Source organism: Suricata suricatta, chromosome 13, assembly GCF_006229205.1.
Source record: "Suricata suricatta isolate VVHF042 chromosome 13, meerkat_22Aug2017_6uvM2_HiC, whole genome shotgun sequence".
Taxonomy (NCBI): domain Eukaryota; kingdom Metazoa; phylum Chordata; class Mammalia; order Carnivora; family Herpestidae; genus Suricata; species Suricata suricatta.
The window spans coordinates 34,610,141-34,623,717 of NC_043712.1; the positions used below are offsets into that span (position 1 = coordinate 34,610,141).

The 13,577-nt window shown below is 53.3% G+C and overlaps 1 protein-coding gene across 4 annotated transcripts in view; it reads left to right on the forward strand.

Annotated features, from left to right (window-relative positions):
- Positions 1 to 13,577, forward strand: part of PAX5 (paired box 5) — a 184,307-nt gene that overhangs the window by 143,882 nt on the left and 26,848 nt on the right. For 3 of the 4 annotated variants that reach the window (XM_029921218.1, XM_029921220.1, XM_029921219.1), the window contains one exon: positions 1,569 to 1,670. In XM_029921218.1, the coding sequence (XP_029777078.1) occupies positions 1,569 to 1,670 (102 nt within the window). Of the gene's footprint in view, positions 1 to 1,568; positions 1,671 to 6,196; positions 6,270 to 13,577 lie in introns of all 4 variants that reach the window. The other variant, XM_029921221.1, reaches the window with a different exon arrangement.

Sequence of the window (13,577 nt, forward strand, 5' to 3'; positions counted from 1 at the left end):
GGCAGACTTGGCCTCCTCTCATGTCCTGGCTCCTGTCCCCACACATATATCTGCAAAATCTGTGTAGCTGAATTTTCTTTTGCATGATAGAGCCAATAAGCAATGGTGACAGGGTACCTGGAGGCAAGGCTCCACCTGGGTGTCCCAGCCAAGAGATATGTGGAGCCTCTGGACTCATGGTCAGAAGAGTGGCCAAACGTGTGACCTCTGACATTGGGCTGCTTGGCTTCAAATCCTGGCCCTTACTGTGCAGCCTTAAACAAATTACTTGCCCTTTCTCTGTCTCATTATCCTGGAAAATGGGGAAGTATCAGCACCTTACTTTTTAGGGTTGCTGATGGTTAAATGAGTTAATGATTTCAGAGATTGAGAACAGAGACTGGCATTAAAAATTTTTTTAGTGTTTATTTATTATAGAAAGATAGACAGAGCGTGAGTAGGGGAGGGGCAGAGAGAGAGAGGGAGACACAGGATCTGAAGCAGGCTCCAGGCTCTTTGCTGATGCAGGGCTCGAACCCACAGACTGTGAGGTCATGGCCTGAGCTGTAGTCAGATACCTAACCGACTAAGCCACCCAGGTGTCCCCAGAGACTGGCATTTATAATCTCAATGTAAGCAAACTGCTTCCGGGATGGCTAAGGCCGGCCCATCTCCTTCTTTTCAGGGCAGTTCCACCCACTCAGGTGGGGTCTTGTCCTCAGAGCCCAACATGTACAATCACAGAACAGTCAATTCGTGCAAGATCAGGGTCACTGCCTTCCCTGTGAACACCTTGTCACATCCACATATCTGGCAATGCCTGAAAGGGCTGTGCCTCTTTTTCCCTAAGAGGGAGGGGCACCTCAGTGGCACCTCTCCTGCCAAGTTCTGCTGCCTGGGGTCTCTTCCACATCGTGTGACATCCGGCACATTTGGACACTGTTCATTCTGCATTACTCAGGGCCCACCAGGCGCCGAGCCCTGTGGTGCACGAACAAGGTGTCCCCCCTGCCGCCCAGGAGCTGGCAGCCTGCAAGGAGAACAGCACATGACCACCATGCGCTGCCGGCAACAGCCGGGGTCTTACTCTCACGTCCCGGGGCCTGGAACAGTGTCTGGTGTGAGGAAGGACATTTCCTGCACCTTTGGTGAATGACTGACTCTCTGGAGGTCAAAGGAGGAAGAATTCAGTCGGGGATCTGAGGAGGGGCAGGAGGGGGAAGTAGGTGTCCGAGCTGGCCTTTGAAGGCGGGTGGCGGTGGGCTGCCTGCAGTTGGCGGAGAGGTGCTTTGTGCGGAGGCACAGCGGAAGCAAAGGTGTGGAGGGGGAGAAGTCCAAGTGCTAGTGTAGCTCTCGCAGGGTGAGCTGGCCAGAGCTCCGTTTTCCCAGGGAAGCAGAGAGCCGGCCCGGGTTCCTGCCGAGTGGAGCAGGACCGCTGGAGGGGTGCGTGTGTGCATGTGAGAGTGATGGGGGGCACGCTGGCGTTCAGCGCCCAGACGTGACAAATGTGTAGATGTCCCAGGAGCTGTGGACATGAGCGGCTGGCCATGGAGACACTCACCCCATGATTTGTTGCTTTGATTCCGCAGGCCGTGACTTGGCGAGCACGACCCTCCCCGGGTACCCTCCGCACGTGCCCCCCGCTGGACAGGGCAGCTACTCCGCACCGACGCTGACAGGGATGGTGCCTGGTGAGTTTGCACTGTTGGCGTCTCCGCAGCAGGCAGCGGACGGGGTTTCGGGGGGGGGCATCCCCACAAACAGCCTGGGTGACCTCTGTGCTTCTGAGAAGTGGACCTGAATAAATCAGGCAGAGGTCTGCACTCTCAGCCTCTTTCTCTGCAGCAGGGCCTTCTGTGGGGCCAGCAGTGAACTCAGGAGAAGCAGGAGGAGCCTTGACTGTCACTCACACAGTGACCACAGATCACTGTGTTGGCCACCCAGATAGCCTGAACAGAGGGGTGCAGGACCTGGCCAAAGGTTGCCCAGTCCGTGCTCAGCAGGGCGTCCTTTCCCACCCAAGTTAAGTGACATGAACACCAGGAGACCCTCTCCCCAGGCTGTCTCAGCAGCCTTACTCCTTGGGGCCGAGGACCGTGTGCTCAGTGCAGACAGGATGTTGGCTGATGGGTTTGTCACTTGATCCTAAGCTGAATACCCTTTGGCCACTGAAACCTTATCCCTTTGGGCCAGAAATGTGTCAGTTTCTTTAAAGACATTGGAAAGGAGGCCACCATGTCTTCTTCCATTGTAGGATGCTGTGGGGAAGGACAGCACACCCCCGCCATGCTGCCTGTCTGTGTACTAAAGGGCATGAGCACAGCAGGGAGACCCAAAGTACCACTTTTTAAAGATGTTTAAAAAAATCAGGGGAAAATTCAGGATAGGGTTGGATGTTCTGACGCTTCTTTTAAGTCTCTTGTTCTGAGTCACTTACGTGGCACCAAGCCCCTCCTTCTAGCCCACCCTGGGGGTCTTGCCCGAAGAGCCCCAGGCCTCTTCAGCCTCTCTCCCAGCCTGTGTCGCGGGCGTGTGCACGCTGGGCCTGAGGACTGGTAGGGGGTGTGGATGCACATTCTCTGCTCGTGCGGCCCTGCAGGACGCTGAGCAAGGCTGGGCGTGGGGAGGGAGGCAGGGCAGATCAGCGCAGCCAGCCTTTCCCCACACAGCCAGGCCCTGGCACACACACCAAGGAGCCCCAGAATTCTGCATCCACTTGTGGCCTTCCAGGTTGGTACAGAGATGTATTTAACAAGGTAAGAGGACAGAGCATATTTCATTTAACGGTTTGTTAGCTTGATTTATGACTTTTAAATATGAGACATATGGGAAATGGCCTCTGTGTGGGCCCTTGCCCTGGGCCTTGCCAATGCCAGGGAGGCCTGCCAGGTTCACACCTGCAAAAAGCCTTTGCCTTTCTGCTGTGAGGAGGGGCCCACGGCAGAGCACAGGGAAGTGCTGGACACACGGCAGACTGAGGCAGTGGGACTCGAGGGAGCCCAAGTCCTTGCTGCTAACGGCCCCTCACACTTATGTAGCACTTCATAAAAGGCAAAATGCTTTCCTGGAAACCCTTTATTGTTCCAACTTGTGAGGTGGGCTGGGTAGGAATCTAATCCCCTTTTTCCGAAAGGGACGTTGAGACCCAGAGCAGTTAGGGAACTGCCCAGGGCCGGTTCAGCACACCTTCCCCTGTCCCGGGCCACCTCTGTGTGCTCTGATTCCATCAGCACAAGCTTCTCACCGATGGTGGAGTGGGGGGCAGCTGCCCCAGGCCCTCTCCTGAGGGCACGTTGGCAGGTAGGGCCGAAGCCTCCCAGCTGGCCCTGCTGGCTCCCCACTGCAGACCCCAAAGAGGCCAAGATCAGAGAAGCAGCTGAGCTTTCTTGAGACTATCCAAACAGAGCCTGCCCTCTGGCCCCCGTGGTTTCTCCAGACCTAATTACTAGGCTCAAGATACAAATGGCTGAGGGCCTGGCAGAGACCCCAGTGGGAGCCGGTGCTGGTTCCTCTCCTGTTATCCGCAGCAGCAGGAGTCATGGGCCTGGGCAAAAGCACAGTCTAACCAAACTTGCTGGCGGCAGCTGGACAGGTACGATCATGGGCTCGGCCTGCTGGCGCAGCTTCCTGGCACAGAGGGAGGGCACACAATGTGGAGGTAGGAACACAAACATTTTGGCAAGAAGCCCCATGTCTGCCTCCTCCTCTCTCCCTTTCTTCTCCTTATGCTTTTTCTTCTCATACACCCTTGGCACTCATTCACTTTCAGACCCCATGTCAGGGCTGGGACTCCATGCTCGGTGGGCACAGTCCTTAGTTCCTATTCTTCAGTGTCCAAACTGTGTCACATCTTTGGAACTCTGTTTCCAACATGATTGCCAAACCTTTTTTTTTCCTTAAGAGAGAGAGAGAGAGGCAGGGGGAGAACACACGCAGGAGTGGAGTAGAAGCAGAGAGAGTGAGGGAGAACCCCAAGCAGGCTCCATGCCCAGCAAAGAGCCCAGTGCAGGGCTGGATCTCACGCCCATGACATCATGACCCGAGCCAAAATCCCCCCAGGCACCCCACCAAATCTGGTTTTTGAATGGCTTCATGGGGCCATACTGGCTCACAGGCATGGGCTTTGCTGAACTGCCCTCAGGGCTGACACGAGGGAGCCCACCTTACCGGAGAGTGGGTCCTGGGCCTGCCATTCAGGCATTGCACAATCTGGCCTCAGCTTGCCTCTCTGGTCAAGCCTCCCAGCCCGTCCCTCTCCCTGACCTCCCACTTATTCCTAGCATGCCTCGCACACTTATTGGTCAGTGTCACTCCCTGACCTACTGTTGGGATCCAGGTTTGCCCTTCAGGGCCAAGCGGAAACATCACCTGCCCCAAGCAGCCTTCCATGAAGCCCTCCCCTCAGGATAGTGCTGCACACTTGCCTTTGTTATGCCTCAGCCCAGCCCTTGTGGCCCTGTCAGCTGTGCTATTGGATGGTCGGCTCATAAAAGCCCGGCCCTCTGCCTCGTCTTCTGTAACCCTCACAGTCCCTGGCATATAATGTGCCCTTTGGTGTGCGGTGGCTAAGGGAGGGAGGCAGGGAAATTTAATATTAAAGCGTGTATTAGTTCCTGTGACAAGTCCCCAAATGTTGGCTTAAAATAATAGAGATGGATGGTGTCACAGGCTTGGAGCCCAGGGCTGTGCTCCCTGTGGAGGCCCGAGGGAAAGATTCACTCGTGCAGGCCCTTCTGTCTGTGTCCTGTGGCCTGTCACTCCACCATCACACCTCCCTCTTCCTTGGAAGGACACATGTGACTGTATTTAGGGCCCAGCTGGATAACCCAGGGTACTCCACCCATTTGAAGGTCCTTAATCATATTTACAAAGGGAACCCCTCACCCCTCCTTTTTATCCATATAAGTAACATTTACAGGTTCCAGGAAGGAGGGCATGGATATACCACAACCTGTTGGAGGATTTCAGCTTTGTACTTGTCCAGATTTCTGATTCATATTCTCTCTTGGACTTCTGAATCTGGGAGGCATTCATTCGATTGTGGCAGTGCTGAAGGTGATACCATGTCATAGGCCCCCAGGGGCATGTCGGTGCAGTTTGTTTTTCCAAACTGAGCAAGGCTTTTAACATTTGGATAAAAGAGGGGGCGGAGGGAGAGAGTGAGGGAGGGAGAGAAAGAGAGAGAGAGAAGTGACTGGGTGGCTCAGTCAGTTAAGCATCCGACTCTTGATTTCAGTTCAGGTCATGATCTGGTTCATGAGCTTGAGCCCCGCATTGGGCTGTGCTGTGACAGCTCGGAGCTTGCTTGGGACTCTCTCCACCCCTGCCCTCCAATAAATATTTTTTAAAAATAAGAGATTGTTTATTCTGCTTTTGTCTGAGGCTGTAACATGGCAACAGGCTGTTGCACTGTACGGAACTGCCCTCCTGCCTCGCCTAGCACGAATCCAGAGGGAAATTGGAAAGCTTCTGAACTGTCTTCTCCATTCTAGGTTTTGGAAAATTTGGCTGCCGCCTCTTCTTTTTAAGGGAAGACTTTCATGTGTAAGGTGTGCTTTTAGGACACATCGAGGGGGGACTGCCTCCTGAGTACACTTGGGCAGTTGAACTTGTGGCCCTGAAGAAAGTCGGCATTACATTTTTCCGCAAATTCCTGCTTATGGGCTCAGACTCCGTTTTGATCCTGATTCTGCCATCAGACTGTTGTCTGGCATTTGTGGCCTCAGGGTACCCCCATGCCTGCAAAACAGGGCTTCTTGATCTTCTCTGGTATTTGGAGATTCAGTTTCTGCAGGTCTGCAAAATCTATACAGCCTTTTGTTGATCACCTACGTTGAATAAAGCAACGAGGGCACCTATCAGCTTAGAACGGAAACAGTTCGGTTTTATTGTTCATCAAGTCCTAGCAAATGCCAAAAGTTTTGCACCAAAGATTCCACAGTGTCCTGATGGGATAACTAGTTGATTCCTGCCTGGAGATATTTATATAACCTAACAGGTATTGATCGACATGGCATTTGAAACTTTTAAAATTTCTAGGCTAAGTGAGAAGGGTGTTCACTGCCCTTTGGCTTCGGAGAGTCGGAGCAGCGAGGAAACGGGCTTTTAGAGGAACCAGTAAGGGATGGCCCCCACATGCCACCCTCTTTGGAAGCTCTAGGCTGGGGTGCCCAGCCATCCTGACCCCGTCCTGTTTGCCTTCCTTGGGTTGCAATAGACACGAAGCTGACTGGAGGCGTTGGAAGGCGCACGGCAGGTTCCTCTCTCGCTGGGCACTCTGTTTGCCGCGGGTAGGTGTCCAATGTTTCTTAGGTGCTTTTCAATGAAATCGCTCAATTAACTGATGGTTTTATTTCCATGAGGAAGGAGGGGAGGGTGGATGGAACAGGACCCTGAGGCCAGTGAAGAGGTCTGGAACAACAGCGAGGAGGCGGGCATAGTGCCTGCTGACTCTGGCCGGGGGACGAGGAGCAGGTGCGGCTTCCCCTCAGCCATCTCTGCCGCTTTCACGGACTGGGTGCTTCACCTCCTCTAAAGGGCCTTTCCCGGAACCAAATACACGCCACTTTCCTGTTTCTAGTGGAATGAGAACCACAAAAAATATAAAGTATACATTCACCATCTTACAGATCTAGAGGTCAGAAGTCCAAAATGGGTCTCAGTGGGTAAAAGTCAAGGTGTCCGCAGGACTGTGTTCCTCCGGGAGGCCCTGGGAGAAAATTGTTCCCTTGGCTTTTCCAGCGTGCAGACGCTACCTGCGTTCCTTGCCTTGTGGCCACAGTGCTTCATCTGAAAGCTGGTGATGCCCTCTTAGTGCTGCTTTCTCCAGCCTCCCTCTTCCACTTCTATGGACTCATGGGACTTTATTGGACCCACCTGGATAGTCCAGGGCACCCTCCCCCACCCCTGAACTTGCCAGCTATTTTGCAATCCCCCTTTGCTCTCTCACCTTCCATGCTCCCAGGTTCCGGGGATTAGGATGCAGACGTCTTTGGTGGGGGGCCATCATCCTGTCTACCGCACCATCTAAACCAGGACCCCCATCACTCCTGTCACAAAGCATCCTGTTGTTTTCATTCATCATACGAAGCACAGGTGAAGGAATTTAATTAGTGGTTTACTCCTTCCTCATCTGCTTTCCCCTCAGCTGTGTGCAGCTTACAGGGGTTGTGCGGTACCCGGAGCTATGTCATTTTGGTCACTGCTGCATCCCGGTTCCTGGCAGAGTGCCTGACCTGTCGTAGCACTCAGGGAATCATAGTTGAAACATAAAGGGGAGCTCTGGGCTGTGCTGTGAGGGAAAGCGAAGGTAGCCAAAGAAGCTGGGGCAGCCGCATGGTGAGGCGGGGAGGCTGAGTGGTCAGGAGCATGGACTTTGGGGCCAGACTGCCTGTTTTTTTTTTAAGTATTTATTTGAGAGAGAGAGAGAGAGAGAGAGAGAGAGAGAGAGAGAAAAAGGTGGGGGGAGGCAGGCAGAGAGAGGGAGACAGAATCCGAAGCAGGCTCCAAGCTCTGAACAGTCAGCACAGAACCCAACGCAGGGCTGGAACTCACAAACCATGAGATCATGACCTGAGCCAAAGTTGGACACTCATAGCCACCCAGGCACCCCCCAGATTGCCTGGTTTTGAATCACCATCCTGTTTCTCACTTGGCTGTGTGACTTGGGGCAAGTTACATAACTTCTTTGTGCCCTGGTTTCTTCCTCCTCTGTAAAACATGGTGATGGAGTAAGAGTGAGCATTAAATGATGTAATGCTTGTCAATACTCTTAGATTTTTGCCCGGTACATACTAAGTGCCATGCGAGTGTTGACGATGATGATGATGGTTGTAGATACAGGGGTCTGAGTTGTATGTGGCTGTGTGTGGCGGTGAGAGGAGACCCCTTCGCTGGCATGCCTAAAGCTGGCCCTGACCTAGGCTGGCATCAGACTGAGGGCTCTGCAGCGGAGTTCATGGCCCCTGGAGCCCATGGATCGATCGAAGAACAGAGGAGAATCCAGTCACAGACAAGAGTGTTGCCAGGCAGGGGTGGGGGCAGGCCCTGAATGCTGCCCGCTTGGAGAAAACAGAGAGACACCTGGGGCTGGTTCAGCTGAGAAAGGTGTCGTGTTCAAGGGAGCCTTTAGGCTGGGCTGTGACAAGTGTATCCTTGGCCTTCTGAGCAGGAGGTCAAGGGCGCTGGGGGTGGGGCAGGGGTTGAGCCTGGTGGCTGGAGTGGGTTCTCACATATGGAGCATGGCTCAGCTGGCCCCGCCAGGGGGGAGGAGGAGGAGGCTGGTGACCAGCAAGATTAGGATTCAAGTTGTGAACTTTTAGAGGCCACATAGATATCCAGGCAAAACTGTCTAAGGGTGTCAAAGCAGGTCAGGAGCATCCGGGCCAAGACCTAGCCGAGAGAGAGAGAGAGAGAGAGAGAGAGAGAGAGAGAGAGAGAGAGAGGGAGAGAGAGAGGGAGGGAGAGAGAGAGAGAGGGAGTTCCCCAAGAAAAGTGAAGAGCACCCTGGGAGGAGGGTGGCTTCCCCCCTGATTCGCGGTGCGACTGTGCAAGGGCCCCGTGACCCGAGTCTGCCTTGCCTGCTTTCTTTGAGGATCTTTTGAAATGATGGTTATAATGTTATTGAAACACCAGCCGTATGAGGCAGGGGAGGAGGGAAGGAGGGCTTCTTTTCCTTATTCGTAGCAAACCCTTCTCTGACTTTGAGCCTCCACTGCTGGGCAGGCCTGCTCTGTGGAAGCCAAGAAGGTTTGGGGGAGTGGGTGCCCAGCACCAGGCAGGGAGGCAAAAGCCTAGATTGTGGCCAGAGTCTGCCAGGAACTCACTGTGTGATCTGACATGCCATTTCCACCTTCTGGCCTCATTTGGCATGTGGGCCATTAGTAGAATACACTCTGTACAATTCTGTAAGTCGCGGCTGGGACCAGTGAATGGGAGCCAGAGGGATCCCTTTTCAGCCTTGTATAAAGACCTTTCTACAGAACTAGAGCCACAGATAGGCAAATGGGCAGTTTTGGGAGAGGAGAGGCTAGCAGAAGCCAGCAAGGACCTGGTGGAGGGGCTGGAGCAGTGCTCCTCAAGTGCCTCCCAGGCCTAAGCATCAGGCTCAGAGAGTATGTGCTCAGAGAATGAACGAATGGCCTTTGGCTTTAGCTCTTACTTCTCCCTCACTAGGGCCTCTGGTGGTCCAGTGGCCTGGGTACTTTTGAAGCTCCCTCCACACCTTTCAGAGCTCACCTTGGGCTCCCCATCGCCCACCTGTTGCTCGTTCCTGGCTCTCTGCTGCCCTCTAGTGGCCCCTAGTCACTCTGCCACACCAGGAACAGAACTGACTGGGGGGAATACCAGGCACAATCCTGTGTGAAACAGCAGGTGGGCAGTCATTTGTTCATTCTCCAAACGTGGCCTGGAAGTGCCAGCCCAGGCTAGGTGAGGTGTTGCAGACACAATCCCTGCCCTCAGGGAGCTCACAGGCTAGTTCGGGAGACAGATATAAAAAGTCGTCCCTGCAGGCTATGTATGTCAGGAGCTAAAATGCAGGACGGTGCTGAGGACGCGCAAAGGAGGGTGTTGCTGAATTTGCTGGGGTAATGGGGCCAGGTAGGGGAAGTCAGGGACGCCTTCCCAGAGGAGGCCCCTTGGGCTGGATCTTGAAAGGTGACTTTGCAGTCTGAAGAATTGGAAGGGTGTTGTGTGAGGGACAAGTGCGTGAGGTGACACAAGGACCAGAGAACATGGGCATCCAGCAGGAGCTGGTGGGACCAAGACTGTGGGGTGCGGGCGGGGAAGAGCAGGAAGGACGAGCCTCTCCTGGCACCCAAACGTCAGCACCTGGAAGCCTGGAGTGCATGAGGTATGCAGCCAGCAGCCTTGACAGGTGGCAGATCTGGACATGAGTTGGGGTGAGGTGGCTGTGCCCTCACAGAATGGAGCATGAGGGGTGTAAGTGGTCTGATCTGGACGGTCTATATAGCTAGCTCCCAGGAACTGTGTTCGAGGGATGCTGGCACTGGGGAGAAACATACCCAGTGTGAGCCTAATGCTGTCTTTGTTGTATTGGGGAAAGAAGAGAATTGCAAAGTCAAAGACTCAGATGGAAAACATGCCAGAAACAAGAAGGTCCTACTGGAATTTCAGAGATCTGGGTTCTGATTCCAGCTGCCAGATACTTGTAGCGTACCTTGGGACATGGCCTTGGGGCTTCCTGCTCTTTCAGGAGGCATTGGTGGGAAGATTGGATAAGATGCTCTCTCAGGGCCTTTCTGGTCCTCCATTCGAGGGCTTCTAAGTCTGCGACGTCCTGCCTGCTGGCATCACCTCCCAGCTGGAGTGGGAGCCTCGCTGAGCCCTACCACCTCTGTTCTACACGGGCAGCAAGTGTTCCAAGTTCCCTTCAGGCCTGGGTCTGTGGTGGGATGGGGCAGTGGCCCCGGGCCATCACGTGTAATTTGATAGTGACTTCCAAGGGGTAGAGCTGAAGGAAGGGGGCCTGATCGTATACACCCATCGCCTTGTCTCCACAGGGAAGGTGCTCCCCTAACAAAAAGACTAGCCTTCAGGGCCTCTACACCTGGGATGGGTTCTTACAGACTTTAGAATCAAGACTTTTTAGGGCAAATTTTAGAAGCAGCAAAGGCCACCGTGATTCATTCCATCTTTTTAAAAAAAATTTTAATGCTTATTTTTGAAAGAGACAGAGATAAAATGTGAGCAATGGAGGGACAGAGAGAAAGTGGGAGACAGAATCTGAAGCAGGCTCCAAGCTCTAAGTTGTAAGCACAGAGCCTGATACAGGGCTCGAACTCATGAACTGTGAGATCGTGACCTGAGCCGAAGTCAGATGCTTAACTGACTGGGCCACCCAGGTGCCCCTCACTCCATCTCAACAGAGTGTCCTTTTGGGGATCATGGGGGGCAGGGGAGGGGACACACCCCAGGCCTTTCTCACAGAGCCCGTGACAGGAACCGGGGAGAAGTCGAATCCCAGCTGTGGAAGAGGGCCCTGCCCAGAGCCAGGAACTCACTGGCTGCCTAGGAAAGGTCCAGCATTGGGAGCTGGGAGCCAGAGTTGAGGACATCTCACCTCTTCCAGCCACTGTGTCTCATGCTCTTGTTAGCTTTCTCCATCTCTGCTCCTTCTGATGGCGGCTACTGAGAGCAGTCGTGAGTACAGGACACCGCGTGTCTGGACTCCTGGCTTTTAGTTTCTCCCTCCTGTGCGTCAAGTGTTTTTTAAACAAACAAACCAAAATAGGATTATGAGGCCTTTTTAGGAAATTGGGGAATACGATCAGGATTTGCTTTGGAAGAATGGAGGTGTGTGGAGGGCATCTGAGTGGCAGTGGCATTTCCTGCCCTCAGGGTGGGGTTCCCAGGCTGGTGCAGAGACAGTGCAGGCGCACAGCCCCAAGGTGTGGGTGTCCTGAGGAGAAGGGGTGGCCTCGCTGACCCTGGGGACTTCATCCTCCTATATCCTGATGGCCGAGCCAGATTCTAGGCGATACACCCTCAGGCTTGGACAAGGGCTGCAGCTCATGAAGGTGCCGGCCCTCAGAGAGCAGCCACAGGGGGGTCATCCTCAGCACCTGACCCACAGGAAGTGGCAGAGCAGCCTGCCTCCGAGCCCCCGGGATTTTAAGCCACTCTGTTCCATCGCCTCCCAGTATCACTTCCTGCCTGACGGTCTGCCAAGAGGGCTGGGGGACAGTTCTCTCTAGCTAAGTGGTTGAGTCCTGGGTAGGGGCAAATGAGGAAAAGGTGCTTTGGGCCTGGCTCAGCTGGGTGAGCAAGGAAGGGGGGGCCTCTTAGAAGGGGTCCCCATGCAGGAGCCAGCGCCCCTCAGTGTCCAGGGCACAGACAAGCCCCCTAGGTGTCCACCCGTTTGAAGCTCAGGGCCCAGCTCACTTCTTCCAGCTAACTTTCCTTTTAGTTTTTACGACATTATCTTTGAATGAATCTTAGCCCCAGTCAGACTTAAGCTCCGGAAGGAGGTTGACATTCTAGCCGGGACTTCCCGTGGGACAGTATTGGGGATGCAGGGTCCCCAAGAGGTCTTGGGCTAAAGGCCTAAGAGTTTTTCAGGAATTTACAACAATATGAGGCCTGACCAAAACTGTTTTTGTCTCTGACATTCAAAAAGGAAGCTGGAAAACTGGCATTAATAAATGTTCAGTTTAATGTCTACGACTTGTAACATTGTGTTAACTCCATTAACTATTAAATTTAGTGCTCATAAAAATTTCATGACATTTGAAAATAACTTTCAAGTCAGATTTTCTCACTTTGTAGGAAGTCTCTAGTCTGCATCTTGATTGCTGAGAAATCATAGCCACCCATAGATGAGAGAAATGACTTGTGGCCAAATAATTTCAAGAGCAGAATTATAAAAGTAAGCTGTTCATATTTTTAGAGTGAAAAGTATCATTATTGCGATACCTCTATGTGTGAAGAGCTGTAAGGTGGGTGGAGACGTGCGTCTATAGGAAGTCACTTGGTTTGGGAAGAAGAGGCGTTAGACATCCTGGTCTCTACTGAACCGTATTAAACATAACAAATAATGGTAGGGCCTTGAGCTGATCAGGTTGCAGCATCCATCCATCCATCCATCCATCCACCCACCCATCCTCCCTTTTTTCTTTCTTCCACTGGCCCTCTCTCCCTCCCTTCCAATATTTATTGACCATCTGCATGTCCCAGGTGTGAGCCTAGGGATATAAAGCTGAAAGCTGTGGTTCTGTCCATGAAATGCTATTAGTCTACAGTGCAGATGGGCAAGGGTCTAGGGGGACAGATATGGTAACAGGTAAACTCAGGGACTCTGAGAGCACAGAGGGGGGACGCAGCCTAGACTGGGGATGTCAGGCTCCAGAATATTTCTGTAGGAGGGTTGGAGGGGCATGTCTGAAGCTGTTTTTGCAGAGTTTGGCTAAAATTGTGAAATACTGTCTACATCAAAGAACGTAAGAGGCTAGAGGTGTAGCTAACCCTGGGTCAGGGGAGGGATCTAGGAAGAGCTGAGTCTCTGGCTTGGCTTGTCCCTGGGGAGGAAGCCTATGTCAGCCAGTGGGAGGTGGAGTGAGGAGGGAAAAAATGAACGGATCACAGGTGGAGGGCAGTGAAGACAAAAGGTCTGCTCTGCTTCTACATGGGCAAGGGGCCTTCCCCCAAACCAGATTGAATCTGGTGGAGTTGTCTGTGGTTTCCTCCCTTGGATTTGCTGGAATCTGCAGCCCACATCTACAAGACCTCGTCCGCTGTCAGCCCTCCGCTGACTTGACCACCCTCGCCGAGCCTGTGAGTGACTCCACCTGAGGCTGCCCTCCAGAGACCTTCTGGCAGTGCTCAAAGCCTTTGGGGGCAGGGAGAGCCAGGAGGGCGTGGCTCCTGCCCTCCAAAAGACTTCTTAATGAGGCCAAATTGGCTTATGTCTGGAAGCTAATTTCCACCAGCAAGCCTCCCCGCCAGCCTGCATGGTGGTATAAAAGGAGCCCTAATCTGCCTTCCCTAATTGCAGTTTGAAAGCACCTTGTGAGGTTGGCGTGTTTAGGTCCGCTTCAGAGGCATGCTAGCTGAGTTCAGAGAGGTGGCAGGCCTTGCCA